This window comes from Bos mutus, chromosome 18 (assembly GCF_027580195.1).
Source record: "Bos mutus isolate GX-2022 chromosome 18, NWIPB_WYAK_1.1, whole genome shotgun sequence".
Lineage (NCBI taxonomy): Eukaryota > Metazoa > Chordata > Mammalia > Artiodactyla > Bovidae > Bos > Bos mutus.
This window is the reverse complement of record NC_091634.1, coordinates 45,954,861-45,974,549: the sequence shown is the minus strand read 5'-3', so window position 1 is coordinate 45,974,549 and position 19,689 is coordinate 45,954,861. Positions and strand designations below refer to the sequence as shown.

The 19,689-nt window shown below is 44.4% G+C and overlaps 1 protein-coding gene across 1 annotated transcript in view; it reads right to left on the bottom strand.

The window, feature by feature from the left end:
- ABCC11 (ATP binding cassette subfamily C member 11) overlaps positions 1 to 15,780 on the bottom strand; it is a 76,899-nt gene extending 61,119 nt beyond the window's left edge. The window contains exons 1-5 of the mRNA XM_070386767.1: positions 15,682 to 15,780; positions 12,727 to 12,845; positions 9,220 to 9,378; positions 3,800 to 3,947; positions 915 to 1,148 (exon numbers count right to left, since the gene is read on the bottom strand). Of these exons, the coding sequence (XP_070242868.1) occupies positions 915 to 1,148; positions 3,800 to 3,947; positions 9,220 to 9,378; positions 12,727 to 12,845; positions 15,682 to 15,780 (759 nt within the window). The remainder of the gene's footprint in view (positions 1 to 914; positions 1,149 to 3,799; positions 3,948 to 9,219; positions 9,379 to 12,726; positions 12,846 to 15,681) is intronic.
- Between the last annotated feature and the right edge of the window lie 3,909 nt (positions 15,781 to 19,689).

Below are 19,689 nucleotides of genomic sequence, written 5' to 3'. Positions count from 1 at the left end.
AAGCAGAGACATTACTTTGCCAACAAAAGTCCGTTTAGTCAAAGCTATGGTCTTCCCAGTAGTCATGTATGGGTGTGAGAGTTGGACCATAAAGAAAGCTAAGTGCCAAAGAACTAATGCTTTTGAACTGTGATGTTGGAGAAGACTCTTGAGAGTCCCTTGGACTGCAAGGAGATCAAATCAGTCCATCCTAAAGGAAATCAGTCCTGAATATTCATTGGAAGGATTGATGCTGAAGCTGAACCTCCAATACTCTGGCCACCTGATGCAAAGAGCTGACTCATTTGAAAAGACCCTGATACTGGGAAAGGTTGAAGGCAGGAGAAGGGAACAACAGAGGATGAGATGGTTGGATGGCATCACTGACTCGATGGACATGAGTTTGAGCAAGCTCCGGGACTTGGTGATGGACAGGGAGGCCTGGCGTGCTGCAGTCCATGGGGTCGCAGAGCCAGACACAACTAAGCAACTGAACTGAACTATACCCCTAGGTGGAGAAGGAAATGGCAAACCACTCCAGTATTCTTGCCTGGAGGATCTCATGAATGGAGGAGCCTAGTGGGCTACAGTCCATGTGGTCACATAGAGTCAGACACGACTGAAGTGACTTAGCACATACCCATAGGGCCTAGAACAGGGCTTGGCCCAAAGCATACCTCAGTAACAATTTATTGAATGGATGGATAAATCCTCTCTAAGGCTTTGAATACAGCTGGAATCTCATTTACTGTTGACCTGCTCCTATGATCCCAGAGGCAATTATTGATGGTTATCAACACTCACCCTGGAAATGATTTCCTTTCTCTTTCTTCTTTGTCTCCAGCCTTTTCTCCATCCCTTGGCCTCCAGGGTAAGGAGGTATGGAGGAGGAGGAGGAGGAAAGTACCCCCTCAATGTGCAACCTCGTCACTTACCTCTCCCACGGTGATGTGTGTTAGAGACTTAAATTGCATCAGCTTCTCAAAGGCAAAGGAGAAGACAGCTGCACGAAACCTGACGCCTGTGCGCTGGTTGATGACCCAGCATGAGCACATACTCAGAGACTTCAGACATTCAGTGAAAAAAAGGGCAAGGCAAAGCCCAACTCCATAGGCAACGTCCCTGGATGGGTTTTTGGCGTATTCCAGGATCTTTGGCATAAGCAATATCTAAAAGGAAACAGGAGTTTGGATCACTCTGACTTCCCAATCCTGCTTTCAGGCAACACCTAACCAAAGTGCACTGGGTGTGAGGTCCTCAGGTCAAGAGAGGGGGCTTACTAGATGATCACAACTGACTCAAGCACAATTCTGCACGCAGAAGATCGCAGTCCAGTTGGAGGACACTTAGGAGTTCAACTGACCCAGATCTGAAGCCCAGCTCCACCACCTCATAGAAGCCCACCACCACCAAGCAGGATCCTCTGGTGCTCCTGGACGCAGAAGCCTATTCTGTGCTCCCTATTTCTCATTTGTAGGGAACAGACTCCAGCCTCCATTACCTTCCCTGCATTCCTAAGGGAAGAGAGGGGATGGGGAGACAAGGATGGAGCAACCAAGAAACAATAGCACAGTCTTGGGCAGGGTCCTGGTTCCTCCTCAAGGGATACACATAACAATATCTTTGAGCTCTTCTGCAGAATTAAAACGCCCAACAAATGGAAGCTGCTAACTACTTGATGAAATACTCTACTCCAGAGAGAAGGTCACAGTTTGATAACCTCGAGAACCACAGAAGCTCATCAGAAAACCTCCTGAGGCCAGATTAAAGGAGTGCAGGCCATACACACACCCTGATCTCATCAGCAAACCTCACCCTTGAACCATTGCTATAAAGTGAAAATGTTAGTCATTCAGTCATGTCTGACTCTTTGTGACTCCACGAACTGTAGCCCACTAAGCTCCTCTGTCCATGGAATTCTCCAGGCAAGAATTCTGGAGTGGGTTGCCATTTTCTACTCAAGGAGATCTACCCAACCCTGGGATCGAACCCGGGTCTCCATCATTGCAGGCAAATTCTTTACTGTCTGAGCCATGAGGATTGGTATAAAACTCCTTACCAAATCCCCCTGAATTGGGACACACAGTTTTGAGGTCATTAGCCCACTGTGTCCCCATTTGCCTGGCAAAGCAATAAAGCTATTCTTTTCTGTGTGAGTGTGTGGCTGCTTAGTCACTCAGTCATGTCCAACTCTTTGTGACCTCATGGGCTGTAGCCCACCAGGTTCCTCTGTCCATAGAATTTTCCAGGCAAGAATATTGGACTAGGTTGCCATTTCCTACTGCAGGGGCTTTTCCCAACTCAGGGACTGAACCCATGTCTCTTGCATCTCCTGCACTGGCAGAGGGACATTTTTTTTTTTACCACTAGCTCCACCTGGGAAGCCCTTCACCAAAATTCTGTCTCTGAGATTTGATTTGGCACCAGAGTACAGAGACCACATTTCAGCATCAGTCCCAATGGGAAATAGATTACACACACATGGAGTAATCCAGGGGTTAATAACCTGACTATTTATAAAGATGTGGGCAGAACTGAGGAAATTTAACAGGAATGGAGAAGCACCTTGGAGCTAGCAACCACAGGGAACTAAATGGGGAGGGGAGGATGAGTTTTCCTGAAGCCTAGAAGGAGAAAGTCATACAAAAAGGGCCCTTCATTTTAGGATCTGGTCACCAACCCTCAGTGACAGGGAGGGAGGAAGTCAGAGTGATATATATCTTGCCCTCACCTTCTCCTTCCCTCCAGCCTCCAGATGGGGTCTCCCACTGGTCAAACTCAACCAGAAGCCAGAGGTAGAGGTACCCCACGGATGTGATCCAGAGAGGTCTCACACTAGGGGCATAGCATAGGGTGGTGCGGACAAGGGTGGAGAGTGGATCTGGAGGGACGAATGGAGAACGTGCTGTCACCCAAGTCACTTCTCTCTGTGGTGTCATCAGCTGTTGCTTCCTCCTGACCTGTAACCCCTCTCCCCCGAGCTGGTAACAACGCCTCTATTTTCTTCTGGGAAGACGGTCGCCTGCTCCAATGCACACAGTCTAGGCTGGATCGTCAATCAAAGCGTTCCACTGCTGACCAAGCAAGTGAGCACGTGACCCCAGCTGGGACAGCCAGGTTCACTGTCTGCAGTTGAGGAACTAACAGGAAATAGCGAGCCCATTCATCCTAACCACGGTACGTGGAGTCTCCTGCATGCCCCGAGCTGTTCAGCCATTTCTCAAAGCAGCTCCCACGTCCTGAGACAGACTGAGTTCTAAATGTTTTCTATACTGAACTTAAGGTCACCCTATGAGCCAGACAATGTCAGGCTCTCCATTTCAAACATGAGAGTTTCCATGAGGACTATGGTTGAGAGCATCATGGGGTTCCATGAGGGAACCAAGGCACAGAAGGGGTAAACAAATTTCCCAAAGTCACCCAGAAATTAAGTAGCATAACCAAGGTTGGGACCTAAGCACTGGCTGCAGAATTCGCACTTCCAGCTACTACTAGCTCCACTGCCCCCAGAAAGCCTTCATTTTCTGAGCAGCAGTTGAGAGACAGACATCCTCAAATCTTTTTGTTTGTTTATTTATGTTTTGGGGTTTTAAAAAATTATTGTTATTTTCTGTGGCCACCCTGCATGGCATATAGGATCTTAGTTCCCCAACCAGGGATCAAACTTGCACACCCACCTCCTCCCCCTAGTTGGAGGTGTGGAGTCCTAACCACTGACCCACCAGGGAAGTCTCAAGACATCTCCAGTTCTTGGCATGGATCTAAACATGCTAATCACCAAGTCCTGAAGTCCGGACACCTCGTCAAGTCTGCTACTTACGGGCCCCAGAACACTTGTGATGGAGAAGCAGCAGCTCATAATTGTATCAAAAATAAGCCTTGTTCTTTGGAATCTCAGCATCACTCGAAGCACTGAAGCTTTGTCGATTCCATGCCTTGAGACCTCTTCTTCCCAAAGAAGACGAAGCCTTGAAAAGAAGAAAATGGAAGCAAATGAAATCTCTTTGGTTGTATCACCCAACTCCCCCAGTTCTTGCTGGTCTAGGAACTTGGTTACAGAAATTGTCAAAGATAACACAAAGAGAGAGAACAATACAGGGCATTTAGATTGCATGCATGCCCCAGCTCCAAGAATTACCAACATTTGACATTTTTGTTTAATCTCTCCTCCCCTTCCATTATTTTTCTTTTTGCAAGAATATTTCAAGCAAATCCCAAAGATATTGTTTCATCTATAAATGCTTCAGTATGCATCTCTTCCAGATAAAGCCCTAAAAAGCCACAGAGTAACCATAAAAATGGTTATGAATTAATGCCTATTCATTATTAACTATTAATAATAGGCATATATTAATAGCATAGTAAGAATGGCATTTAATTCAACTTTCTCTAATTATTTCAAAAATATGTTCTTACAGTTAGTTTGCTTAAATCAAGATCCAAACAGGTCCCACTCATTGGAGTTAAAGACAAATCTGACAGACCTCTTGCATCTCATTTTATCTGTAATAATTTCCAATCCTCTGCATTTTCTGCCATTTACTTTATAAAGAATCTGAATGATTTATCCTGTTGAGTTTTCCACATTCTGGATTTGACTGATTGCACCCCTGTGGGGCTCGTATAAGTTTCTATGCCATGTATTTCCTATTAAGCTGTTAGCTAGATCTGCTGCTAAGTCACTTCAGTTGTGTCCGACTCTGTGCGACCCCATAGACGGCAGCCCACCAGGCTCCCCCGTCCCTGGGATTCTCCAGGCAAGAACACCGGAGAGGGCTGCCATTTCCTTCTCCAGTGCAAGAAAGTGAAAAGTGAAAGTGAAGTTGCTCAGTCGTGTCCGACTCTTAGCGACCCCATGAACTGCAGCCTACCAGGCTCCTCCATCCATGGGATTTTCCAGGCAAGAGTACTGGAGTGGGGTGAGAGGCATAATAAAATTCAGAATTCAAGTCAGCTGGCAAAAATACTTAATAGATGATATAGTATATGTTCCTTTTATCACATCAGAAGACGTACAAAGTGTGCTATCCCACTTTTGGATATGTTAAGCTGGATCACTGAGTTAAGGTGTGTTAGCCTGACTCATCCATTGCCAAGTTCCCCATCGGTGATGATCATTGCCTATGTCCACCTCCGACAGGACTGGCAAAATGGTGGTTTGTCTAATTCTATCATTCCATTTATAGTTATCAGCTTGACTTTTCTGTAAAAAAAATAATTTTCCCAGAAGTTTCCTGGTGGTCCAGTGGCTAAGGCTCCAAGTTGCCAATGCAGGGGACCTGGGTTCGATCCCTGGTCAGGGAACTAGATCCCACATGCCCAAATTTTGAACCTAAGATTCTGCATGCCGCAACTAAAACCTGGCACAGCCAAATAAAAATAAACATGGAAATATTAAAAAAAGAAATTTCCCTCATCAACTGTTTTGTTACCCTGAAATACAGTTAGTTGAAGAAATAGCCTAAGGCTCTGAAAAACATCGCCCTTCCTTTTTATACACAAAATAAGATTCATAAAACACAGAACTCTGATCTCCAAAAAGTGTCCTTATTTATTTCAAAATTCCCAAAAGGGTGCCCCAGTGTTGGATCATGCAACCAAAAATGTATCCTAATTTTGACATTCCAAGCTGATGATGCCTGGGAGATTTGTGGTACACCAGCAGAATAAGAACACCTAAACATATCTTTGGGGAGAAAATTGATATACTATTTGTATATAAGCTTTTTTAAAAAAGCATCCAAGAAGTTTTCATGAAAAGATTTTAAATTGTGTTGACTTTCCTACACTTCTCTTTTGTTTCAGAGGCAGGAACAAGTGACTAGACAATAGTCATTATGATACTCAAGGCTTCCGGACTCTTAATCTCGCTCTGGATGCCTCCCTGCCTCAGCATGCATCCACAGTCCAATCTATCAGCTGCAGGCACCATGCTGGCTGAACTTGGACGTCCTGGCTCCTGATTCCCTATGTCCGGTTCCCCTGTTTGGAAAGCGGTTAGCGCTGCCCATGACGACAGCAGAGACATCACCTTGCCGACAAAGATCTGTCTAGTCAAAGCTATGGTTTTTCCAGTGGTCATGTATGGATGTGACAGTTGGACTATCAAGAAGGTTGAATGCTGAAGAATTGATGCTTTTGAACTGTGGTGCTAGAGAAGACTCTTAAGAGTTCCTTGGACAGCAGGGAGATCAAACCAGTCAATCATAAAGGAAGTCAGCTATAAATACTAATTGGAATGACTGACGCTGAAGCTCCAATACTTTGGCCACCTCACAAAGAGCCAACTCATTGGAAAAGACCCTGATGCTGAGAAAGACTAAGGGCAGGAGGAGAAAGGGGTGACAGAGGATGAGACGGTTTTATTGCATCATTGACTCAATGGACATGATGTTAAGCAAAGTCTGGGAGTTAGTGAAGGACGGGGAAACCTGGCATGCTGCCGTCCACGGGGCTGCAAAGAGTCGGACGTGACTTAGCAACTGAACAACAGCAATCATGACAGCGTCGTGGATCAGGCCAAGGGACTCCAGGCACTCGCCAAAGCTGCTGCTCCTTAGACAGCAAGAGCACAGTGGACAAAGCTGTCCCTTGTTGGGCTGCCCTTTGCCCCCAGGGCCCGACAGCGGCACTAGATGTGCCTGTTCTCGGAGAGCTCTGTCGGCATCTGGTTCTCATCCTCTGCCCAGAATCTCAGCAAGTCTCTCATCGTGACAAAGCAGTTCTGGCCCTTTCAACTCTTTACTCCTCCAGCCATGGATACTCCTGCCCAGCCTAAACCAGAAGGGAACCAATACCATGAGACCTTTCTGTCCCACTTTCCTTCTGCAATCAAAACTCCAGGCTTTTTCCTTTCTGAGTTATTAAAAAACTACCCCCATTCCATCCAGGCCCACCTATGCGGATCAGATAACCTGAGGGGCCCGGACCCTAGCTCAACAAAGCCAAAACGTCCCCACGAACCCTGTCTGTGTTGGAGGATTCTATTGTTTGTGGATGCTATTGCTCAGGTCAAACCATGGGGCTGCCTCTCCTCATTCTAGCCCTGCCTCCACACATGACACAATCCTCAGGAACAACAAGCTCTAGAGTCAGTTCTACTTTGGCTAAACAAATCCAAGTCTTCCGTAGCCTACCCACAGCTCTCTGGGCATCACTATCTATTTCTGGCCATGATTATTAGATTCAGATTCAAGAGACTTGGTTTCTCATTTTACCTCCTCCATTCATTCATGATATGATTCAAGGAACATACTTCTCTTAATTCTGGTTCTTCATTTGTAAGATGGGGGAAATAACATCTGCCTTGTTTATTTCATAAACCTTTTGTGATGGTCAAAGGAGACAATGGGTGGGGAGATGCTCTATAGTTAAGAACAGTTAACATGTGAGGGATTATGGTGATCACAGGATGAAGATGATGGTGGTGACAATGGTAATCCCGCTGAGAGTGGTGGTGAGGGTGATGGTTGGCACTTTGTCAGCCCATCCTCATAGGAAACACAGCAGCTCTTTTGAAGGATTAGGGAAGATGTGACCCAGAACGCTGCCTGTTAAATGGTGTGCCAAGTTGCTTCAGTCATGTCTGACTCTCTGTGACCCTATGGACCATAGCCCATCAGGCTCCTCTGTCCATGGGATTCTCCAGGCAAGAATACTGGAATGGGTTGCCAGGCCCCCCTCCAGGGGATCTTTCTGAAGCAAGGACGGAACCCATTTCTCCTGAGTCTCTTGCTTTGTCAGGTGAGTTCTTTACCACTAGTGCCACCTGGGAAGCCCTGTTAAACGGAGAACACATAGAAAGAAATTCCTCTAAAAGTGTGAATGCACGGGAAATTACCATTTCAAAGAAACATGTAAAGATGGAGTGATTGCAAAAATGTTGGTGGTGAGGCATTCTGAGTTACAGAATAAAAAAGGCAGCACCAGTGGGCGGAAAGTGAACAGAAGTAAATTAGGAGACCTGGTCTTCGCAATGGTTAGGGAAGAACAAGCAAGCTAACATTTAACTGACGGCCTATGATGCGTCTGGCATTTTCCCAGGTGCTTTACATCAAATCTATTACCTCTTCTGCTTCTTGCTAAGTCACTTCAGTCATATCCGACTCTGGGCAACCCCATAGACGGCAGCCCACCAGGCTCCGCCGTCCCTGGGATTCTCCAGGCAAAAACACTGGACTGGGTTGCCATTTCCTTCTCCAATGCAGGAAAGTGAAAAGTGAAAGTGAAGTCACTCAGTCATGTCTGACCCTCAGCGACCCCATGGACTGCAGCCTACCAGGCTCCTCCATCCATGGGATTTTCATAATGAACCAATGAAGGGCAATGAGAGATATTTTTTTTATAATTCACTATTTTATACACAAAAACATAGGTAAGTAACTCCTCTGACATCATAGCTGGTAAGAGGTGAGATTCTACCAATATCTGGCATTATCCAAGAGGTGCTCCCTGGAACCTCTATTTTTTTTCCTGAGTCTAAGAAGCAATGGGTCAAAATTCAACCAGTTTCTGCTTTGTCAGTGCCTTCACTACACTGATTTTCTTTATAAATCTCTGAGACCTGGTGATAGCATCTGACGGTTCACAAATTCTCTGACCACTGAATATTCTTTTCAGGAAGGCTCTTAGAGTGCCGTCATGTCTGGGATACATTTGGAAAAGGCCATCTACACCTGGTGTCTCTCATGAAGAACCTAGAGGCAGTAACATGAGTACAGGACATTCCAGGTCACTCATTCCCACCCCTCCCCTTTTGATCTAATTTCACCTGTGAGGTAGACGGTACAGGAAATGTAATCCCACAACAATTAGTGGTGGCTCAAGGTGGCTTAAGTGCCTGGGCCACTAGCCAAAATTTAATGATCTGGGACACAGATAAATGCTTTATCCACACACCAAAAAAGGCAAAAGGGACAAGAAGCAGTACTTTCTTTCTCAGGGTCCTGGGACCTCAGACAGACCCAATAAAAGATGAGAATTCTTGTTCCAGAATAAGTTCTCTAGCCTGTATGTAAATATATAAATATTTACATATGAAATACGTAAATTATTACTTAACTCCAGATTAAGAACCTCCCATAGAAGGAGGGTTCCTGCTACAAAGGGAGAACTGATATATTTTGCTCGTCTGAAGATGAACCACTGCCCCCCTCCCCTTAAAACACATACTGAAGCGACTTGGCACCGACTGCCGAGACATGGTCTTTAACCCCGCGGGCTTGCCCAGCATGACTTTACCTTTTGGCGTTTTTGTCTGCAGCATCGTGTACTGACAGCTGGGGGATGTTGTCCTCATCTAAGCTTCTCCGTAAACCTCGAACCATGAGCGGGCTGAGCCATGACAGCGTGAGGTAGGAGAACAGGCCAGCATCATCCAGGGGCTGGGGCTCAGGAAACCTAGCAGAAGAGACACGGGCAACACGGTGACACCGGGCCGTGGGCTCCAGGGGTGGACAGCTCAGGCACAGGCAGAACTTGGAAGAGACGAACAAGGACTGGGGGAAAACCACAGTGTGGATTCTACACCGTCTACATGGAGAAAACAGTATTTTTTCATGACTATTATTAACATCACAAATAATAGTCATGAAAAAATACTTTTTTCCTACATCCAGAGGACCACACTGTGCTTTTTCCCCAGTTCTCATAGTTAAAAACCAGAAGCAACAAAACATCCAGCAACAGAGGAATGATTTAAAAAGAAAGAAGACAAATACGGCATATCCTGCACCATGTTGTAGAAAACAGTGCTGCTGCTGCTGCTGCTGCTAAGTCGCTCCAGTTGTGTCCGACTCTGTGCGACCCCATAGACGGCAGCCCACCAGGCTCCCCCGTCCCTGGGATTCTCCAGGCAAGAACACTGGAGTGGGTTGCTATCGCCTTCTCCAATGCAGGAAAGTGAAAAGTGAAAGTGAAGTCGCTCAGTCGTGTCTGACTCTTAGCGACCCCATGGACTGCAGCCCACCAGGCTCCTCCATCCATGGGATTCTCCAGGCAAGAACACTGGAGTGGGTTGCCATTTCCTTCTCCAATGCAGGAAAGTGAAAAGTGAAAGTGAAGTCACTCAGTCGTGTCTGACCCTCAGCAACCCCATGGACTGCAGCCTACCAGGCTCCTCTGTCCATGGGATTTTCCAGAAAACAGTGCAGAAGGGTCTAAAAATAGGGACGATCTACACGCAGAACATGGAGCGGGCTCTAAGCATACTGAAAAAAAGGTCACTTGAAGATCAAGAAGTTTAAAATATTTTTACTTATATAAAAAACGAAGAAATAAGGGACATCAGACAGAGAACAATATACACATATCTATATTATATATATTTTAAATATCTATATTATACATCGGAGAAGGCAATGGCACCCCACTCCAGTACTTTTGCCTAGAAAATCCCATGGACGGAGGAGCCTGGTAGGCTGCAGTCCATGGGGTCGATAGAGTCGGACATGACTGAGCGACTTCACTTTCACTTTTTACTTTCATGCCTTGGAGAAGGAAATGGCAACCCACTCCAGTGTTCTTGCCTGGAGAATCCCAGGGACGGGAAGCTGTCTATGGGTCACGCAGAGTCAGACACGACTGAAGCAACACAGCAGCAGCATATTATATATAATAAACATCAAATTATATAACAATTTATATCAAATCATTCATAGATTGACTTTGAAGTAGGGGTTAGAAATTGCAAAGGAGCAAAACTAAATTCTCATCACTTTAAATGTGTATGCTCTGCTTCTGTAACTTCCATAAAAACTGTAAAAAACAAAAAAAGTAAATAAGAATGATAAGGTCATATCTTTGTGAATCATTCACAAAAGACAAATAATGATTTCATTAAGGTGTTGATATTGTGTGTAATTTCACTTTTTTTTCAACATTGTCTCTAATGTTATATGGTTCAATATGAGGAAAATTCAACATTAAAAAAGATTTGGGGAGATAGATGTGAAGACAAAAATGCCAGACTTGCAAGATGTTCTCTTGTTCGGGTTATGGACTCTTTTCTCCACATTCTGGCCCTTTACATCCTTCCAGCCCACCAGCGATCATGGTTGTACGTTCTGGGATATGCTGGCCGGGCCTCAGCAGGGGATGTTGGGAGAGAAGAACTGAGGGAAGATGAGACATTATAGGAGATGTGTGGGGCCATCTGTGATGGCAAGGGTTGGGCCAGAACTAATGCGCCGGGGCTGATATTCCAAGGGCCCAGCAGAAACATTTCTTCTCTAAGATAAGGCTGTCCAGCTGAACTCAAGTACCAAAGTTCTCTATTCCTGGTGGAGATACGATTGATTTGGTGGGTAACAATGTAACTGGTATTGATAGAAGCTCAAATTTAAAAAATAGGGAAAACCCCTGCTGTTTGTTTGTTAGAAAAACACTGGAGCGAAGAGGGATTCCTAAATACAAAGTTTTTCCCATGACGAAACACTGAGGGATCAGAGCAGAAGTGTTAAGCGCCTGTCAACAAATGCTGCATAAATGAGTATGTGCGTGAATCTGTGGAGTTCCCTGAAGCCCCAGGTGTATAAACCAGAAAGTCATTTGGGGATGGTTGAAACTATGGTTTAGTAGAGGAGGCTCCATGAATTTCTTAAACTCTTAAGCTTAAGGTAACATCACAGGGCATTTGGCCTTTCAATGGCTGCCCATTTTTCACTGGATGAAGACCGACGTACTTAATGTGGTCTGTGGAGACATGCTGGTGGTGTCGCCTTGCCGCATCCACTATGGCCAGGACTCTGCAGAGGCACTGGCCTCCTTCTCAGATCCTGGACACGCACATCACTCTGTTCTCCCACTGCAAGGCCAGGCCCTCGCACATGCTGCCCACATCGGCCTCCTGATCATGCTCCAGGTCTCAGTTTCAGTGTCACTCAGAACCTATCATGCTGTCGCTATTCTGTGTCCCTCACACCCCCACATTTCTTTACAGCACCTTCCTCAAACAGCAATAATCATATGTTTCAGTTCAGTTGCTCAGTCCTGTCTGACTCTTTGCAACCCCATGGACTGCAGCACACCAGGCTTCCCTGTCCATCACCAACTCCCAGAGCTTACTCAAACTCATGTCCATCAAGTCAGTGATGCCATCCAACCATGTTATCCTCTGTTGTCCCCTTCTCCTCCCACTTTAAACCTTTCCCAGCATCAGGGTCTTTTCCAATGAGTCAGCTCTTCGAATTACGTAGCCAAAGAATTGGAGTTTCAGCATCAGTATCAGTCCTTCCAATGAATATTCAGGACTGATTTCCCTTAGGATGGAGTGGTTGGATCTCCTTGCAGTCCAAAAGACTCTCAAAAGTCTTCTCCAATAGCACAGTTCAAAAGCATCAATTATTTGGTGCTCGGCTTTCTTTATAGTCCAACTCTCACATCCATGCGTGACTACTGGAAAAACCATAGCTTTGACTAGATAGAACTTGGTTGGCATGCTTATAAGCTTACTCATTCTCCCCCATGTGAGGTCGGTAATGGGCAAGGGTCGTGTCTGGCTGGCTCACTGTTACCCCCCACAGTCTAGCCCAGTGTCAATGAGTCCTGTTGACTGACTGGCTGAATGAATGGAGATGCTGGCTGTGCTGCCCTGATGTGTCTCAGGTTTCTTGGGAGGTGTTTGGCTGTGCAGGGTGACAGGACAGTGTTGGGACAGGGCTGTGCAGCCTTTTGGAGGGGTCCAGGTGTGAGGGCCTGAGTATCACTGCCCTGGAGGGTACCGACCCTCAGCTCCCACTCAGGACTCACTTTGGCTTTGGTCGGAAGGGAATCATGGTTTTCCAGGCAGCATCATACTTCCCTCTCCCTGGTGCCTCAGGTTCCCTCACCTGCTGTCTCCAGGGGCTATCTTCAACAGTTATTGTTTTCTTGGGAAAGAAAAAACAAAAGAGCATCAGTTTCAGACCTCACAAATACTGTCCTGAGGGAATGAGGGACCAGCCACCCAAGGAGGATAGATCTTTCCACATTCAGCCTCCTAGAGAAAGGATATGGCAGTCAGACAGAAAAAGACAAATAGTCTATGATCTCACTTACATATATCTGAGATATAACATCCATAAGATGTTATGGAAAGACCCCCAAGGAACTTTTTGGCCACCCTAATAGAATAAAGCAAGAGAGTTCCAGAAAAACATCTACTTTTGCTTTATTGACTAAAGCAAAGCCTCTGACTGTATGGATCACAACAAACTGGAAAATTCTTAGAGAGATGGGAATTCTTAAGATGGGAAGATGGGAACCATCTGCCTCCTGAGAAATCTGTATGTGGGTCAAGAAACAACAGTTAGAACTGGACATGGAACAATAGACCGGTTCCAAATTGGGAAAGGAGTATGTCAAGACTGTATATTGTCACCCTGCTTATTTAACATACATGCAGAGTACATCAAGTGAAATGCTGGGCTAGATGAAGCACTAGCTGGAATCAAGATTGCTGAGAGATATATAAATAACTCCAGATATGCAGATGACACCACCCTTATGGCAGAAAGAGAAGAACTAAAGAGCCTCTTGATGAGAGTGAAAAAGTTGGCTTAAAACTCAACATTCAAAAAACAAAGATCATGGCATCTGGTATCATCACTTTATGGCAAATAGATGGGGAAACAATGGAAACAGTGAGAGGCTTTATTTTCTTGGGCTCCAAAATCACTGCAGATGGTGACTGCAGCCATGGAATTAAAAGATGCTTGCTCCTTGGAAGGAAAGCTATGACCAACCTAGACAGCATATTAAAAAGCAGAGACATCACTTTGCCAACAAAGGTTCAGTTCAGTTCAGTTCAGTTGCTCAGTCGTGTCCGACTCTTTGTGACCCCATGGACTGCAACACACCAGGCCTCCCTGTCCATCACCAACTCCCAGAGTTTACTCAAACTCATGTCCATTGAGGTGGTGATGCCATCCAACCATCTCATCCTCTGTCACCCCTTTCTCCTCCTGGCTTCAGTCTTTCCCAGGATCAAGGTCTTTTCCAATGAGTCAGTTCTTCACATCAGGTGGCCAGAGTATTGGAATTTCAGCTTTAGCATCAGTCCTTCCAATGAATATTCAGGACTCATTTCCTTTAGGATTGACTGATTTGATCTCCTTGCAGTCCAAGGGACTCTTAAGAGTCTTAAACAACACCATGGAGCCAACAAAGGTCCATCTAGTCAAAGCTATGGTTTTCCAGGAGTCAGGTATGGATGTGAGAGTTGGACTATAAAGAAAGCTGTGTGCCAAAGAATTGATGCTTTTGAACTGTGGTGTTGGAGAAGACCCTTGAGAGTCCGTTGGACTGCAAGATCAAACCAGTCAATCCTAAAGGAAATCAACCCTGAATATTCATTGGAATGACTGATGCTGAAGCTGAAACTCCAATACTCTGGCCACCTGATGTGAAGAACTGACTCATTGGAAAAGACCCTAATGCTGGGAAAGGTTGAAGACAGGAAGAGAAGGGGATGACAGAGGATAAGATGGTTGGATGGCATCACCAACTTGATGGACATGAGTTTAAGTAAGCTCTGGGAGTTGGTGATGGACAGGGAAACCTGGTGTGCTGCACTCCCTGGGGTCATATAGAGTCGGACACAACTGAGCAACTGAACTGAACTGAACTGAATAGAATAAAAAATACCTACCCAACTAACAACAAAACAAAAACCTGACTGGTAATTGCCAGAGGTGAAGATAGGCAAAATGGGTGAAGGTGGTCAAAAAGTACAGACATACATTTATAAAATGAATAAGTCATGGGAATATAATGTACAACATGGTAACTATAACTGATAATATTGCACTGCATATCTGAAAGTTGTTAAGAGAGTAGGTCTTAAAATTTCTCATGAGAAAAAAAAAATAGTTGAACTATGAGTGGTGATGGATATTGTGGTGATCCTCTCATAATTTATACAAATAATGAATCATTATATCATACATCTGAAAGTCATATGATGTTTTATGCCACTTATGTCTCAATAAAAATAAATAAAGGAAAGCCTGCCAGGTAGGGAATGAGTGATGTGTCAGAATAACCAGCTCCCAGCTCTGGCTCTGCTCCTACTCTGGGCAGTTCCCTCAACTTCTCTGGGCTTTTCTCTGGCCATAAACACTGTAGACAAGAAAGGGTGTTATGTTTAGTCACCCACAGAATGCAAAACCAAGTCACTCTCTAAGGATAAAACTATTAAAAAGAAATCAAGAAGTAAAAAACAAATCACAAGACATTACATGTTACCCTTTTGATAAAGTAGGAAACCACTGAAATGAAAAAGGTATATTATCTCTAGGACTTCATATAGAATAAATAATACTCTCTTGAAAACACAGTAAGGGATCCTTGGGTAAAGGTTCAGAATAGTGGTTCCTGAAGGAACCAGGGAGAGTTTGGGAATGTAATGGGGTCAAGGTCCGAACTGGTAAGTTGGTGGTAGATTTATTGGTGCTTATCATATTAGTATAAGTAAGTGCATAAATAAGTGAGAGAGACAGAAATGGGGTGGGGAGTGGAGGGTAGTGGGAGACAGCTGTATGAGCCATGAACATGCATCATAATCAACAATTATGATTCATCTAATTGTAGAAGCCAGAGCTTCATTTTAAAAAACTCAAAATTGAATAAATAGGGGACCAAAAAAATTTGATCCAGTTTATGACCACTGACAGTACCCTTTGAACTCAGTTTCCTGGTGTTTTGATGCAAAGGAGATCTACTTACATAGCTAAGTCCTGAAACCATGTCATCATCTACATCCAAGCCGAGATTCACAAGGCCACCAGAAGACCTGGGGACCCAGTACATCCTCCTTCTGGTCATTTTCAGGTGTACTGCCAATTCTTTGTTTCCCAGAATCAGAGAATCTGAAAAGGCAACAGGTAAGAACAGCTTAGATGGAACCCCAAGCAACCAGGAGAGGGGGATACCGCTCAAGAAGGAGTGTCCGGGGGGGCTGTCGTCACAGCACCTGCTCTTCCCTCTGTTAGGAATGGGCTTGGCTCCCTGTCTTTAAACTTCTACTTGGGGCTCAGCCTAAGATCACCCAGGGAAACCCCAAACCACCCATTCCCAACCTACATCCTTGGGCCAGGTCAATCTTCTTTAATATATTCAAGGCTTGCTCGTAAAACCATGCTTCTTCTTCTTCTTTTTTTTTTTTTTAAACCATGCTTCTTTAACCATGCCTCTTCTTTTATTCCAGTCTATAATTGTCTATTTAGGTGAATCACTGATTTTTTAGAGTTCATTTCTTGGACTAAACGGAGACTCTCACAAGGACAAAGACAGGTCTGCTTTGCTTACTATTAAATCCCTCAGGCCTAGGGATCCCCTAGGAGGAGGGCAATATTCAGTAAATCAATGGTGAATGAATGAATAAATAAATGAAAGAAATGTGATTTTGCCATTCTCAGACTCAGGGGAGTGGATCTGGGTATGCCTGAGGACATTTATTTATTTATGAAAATATTTATAAATCTATTTGGCCACATCAGGACTTAGCTGTAGTATGTGGCTTCTTTAGTTGAGGCATGCAAAATCTTATTTGAGGATTTAGGATCTAATTTTCTGACCAAGCATGGAACTCGGGCCCCCTGTATTGGAAGCTTCAAGTCAAAGCCCCTGGACCACCAGGTCCTTGATTTAGGAAATTTAAATAACTAAAAAATATATTAATTTGCTTTTCATTTTGCCTTTGTGAATATATGATTCACTCTCAGAACATCCATGTGCCTGGGGCAGGAGAGGGGATGGTAGTCAGTAACGTTTCTGAAGGAATGGAAAGAGAAAGAAAATGTATGACAGGGCTGGCATCATGGGGTGTGATGGGTGTCTCACCAGGCCCCAGCTTGTGATGGACTTACAGATGTTCTGCCACCACCATCTTGAAATTCTTCACAATCGGAACAAGGAGTCCCACATTTTCGTTTTGCACTGGGTCCCACAAATTATGTAGTCAGTCCTCCTGCTCAGATATAGCTTTTGGCATTCAAATACTGGATTGTGTTTCAAGTAAACAGACTTGAAGACTAGCCTATTGTCTTGGGAGAAGATTCTCTAAATTCCTTTATCCCATTCCCTCTCATCTCACTTCCTTTTAGCAAATCACACCCAAATCTGGTGGACTCAGTTTCTGGAATTCTCCTATAGAGCCTATAAGACAGATTCCCCAGCCATGGCACCAGGCCATAAGTATACAGTTAGCCCTCTGTACCCATAGATTCTGCAATCAAAATTCAACCAACTGACTATAGATAATATTAAGGAAAAATAAAAGAAAATCTCAGTATTCCCCAAAGGAAAGCTTCAGTTGGCAAAGGAAACTGTTTACATAGCATTACATTGTATTTACAGCTATAAGTAATGACTTAAAGTATATGGGAGGATGAGCTTAGATTATATGTAAATACTACACTATTTTATATAAGGGACTTGAGCATCCTTGGATTTTCAAATCCACAGGGGGACTGGAACAAATCCCAGCTCTGAACTGAGGGGTGAGTGTACTTGCATGTGAGGATAGAAGTGGACCTTTCAGGGGTGATGGAAAACTTTAAAATAAAAGAGGTATGTCAGGTAAGAGAGGGTGTCAGGTAGCTCTTATTTAAGACTTTGGGAAGAATCCAGTTTCTCTCTGTCAGAGCAGCCTAAAGTGAAATTGGCTTGATTCAGTGGAAGGAAGCCCTGGGGGTAGAATCATGGTATACTGGCTTACAGTTTATTTACTAAGACACAAAGGTGCTCAGTGGAGGGACTGGGATGGAGGAGGGGGAGGAAGTAAATTCTAGATTGCAAGTCATGCACCCTGGCAAGGGACTGTCTTAGTGTTGTCAATGGTGTGCTGGTAAACGTGTGCATCTACAACTAACCTGTGATTGCAACTGGTGAGTGAATGTAGTTCCAACACAACTGTAACTTGACATTGTGCTTTATGTTAACAAGTAAGAGGGAATTGAAGCATCCAAGACTATGTTGGTTGCATCTTCACTCATTTGCCAATAACCCATGTAACTGCTGAAGAGTTTCCAGATACCGAAAGAGGATTTTCTCATTTTTTGTGCTGTTCACAATGTAATGCCTACAGGCAATACACTTGTTAATCTGAATTATTAACATTTCCTGCATTTATTTCTTAAGCCTAGGCAATCAATAAAATAATAAAAACAAATCCAGATATGTAGCCTTTGCTGATTTTTGTGGTATAAGTCCTCCCATCAAGGATGATTTCAAGCTACCAACATGTTGGGAAGAGAAGCGCATTAAGAAATCACTGTACAGTATTTCTATGTACAAATACAGTGGGTGTGCAAGCTAAGTAGAGGTATCTGACTCTTTGCAGCCCTATGGACTGCAGCCCACCAGGCTCCTCTCTCCATGGGGATTCTCCAGGCAAGAATACTGGACTTGGTTGCTGAGCCCTCTCCCAGGGGATCTTCCCAACCCAGGGATAGAACCTGTGTCTCTTACGACTCCTGCATTGGCAGGTGGGCTCTTTACCACTAGTGCCACCTGGGAAGCCCCTATCTACAGTAGATGTAAATAAACTTAAAAGTATAAAAAGTAAATATAGTGAAATAATTAGGAAGTGATAGATTTTTGAGCATTATCTTTGTCTTTGATATAATTAATTGTAAGTTTAATAATTTAAATACTATTTGTATTTAACAACTGGGCTCTCAAAATTCCTGAAAATTTGACAATTAGTCCTCATAAACCAGTATTTTAAAACAGTGAGCCTAAACATTTATGTTCTCCTAGTTAACTGGCAAGTAGGGACTCATGAGGAAGACCAGATTCTTGGAGCACTAATACAGAAATTAGATTTTTTTTTTCTCACCTTTCAGTTATAGTATGATTTGCCAATCTGGTTTATTTGTATACACCTGCAAAGAGATACATGATGGTTTCAAAGATATAACTCCATATAGAAATATAGATGTTATCCAGGAAATTAGTAACAGGGAAAAGTAAAGCAAATGCAATGCTGCTGCGGCTAAGTCGCTTCAGTCATGTCTGACTCTGTGTGACCCAATAGACAGCAGCCCATCAGGCTCCCCCATCCCTGGGATTCTCCAGGTGAGAACACTGGAGTGGGTTGCCATTTCCTTCTCCAATGCATGAAAGTGAAAAGTGAAAGTGAAATCGCTCAGTCGAGTCTGACTTTTAGCGACCCCACGGACTGCTGCCTACCAGGCTCCTCGGTCCATGGGATTTTCCAGGCAAGAGTACTGGAGTGGGGTGCCATTGCCTTCTCCAAATGCAAATGAAGGGAATGCAAATGTGTATAATGGATATGCTTATAGGACATGAGCTGCTCTCTCAGCATAACTGGAACTGAGTCACATATTGGCTTGGGGCACCTTCCATGTATATGAGGCCCACCCCTGATTCCTGGACTGGCCAGAGGAATTCCCTCCAGGGTTTCCTTTGGTATCCCAGAAAAAAGAAAAGTTCCCTGGCTTCCCAACTTCCTTTCAGGAAGAAGACAGAGCTGAAGTTTATTCAGTCTAGTTAGTGACAAGCCCATCACTGTGGTCAGGCTGGGGTCTAGGTCAGGACTGGGCATAAACCAGGAAGGAGGCAGATACTTCCAGCTCTGTGCTCCCCCATTCCCAGGGAGAGGCAATATTAGGGTTAGTTTAGACTCAGGATTAGTTCACGGCCGTTTGCACATGGTGAAACAGCCTGTGGACAGGAGAGGGCCGTTGGAGGCAGGTGATCTTTCTGGAA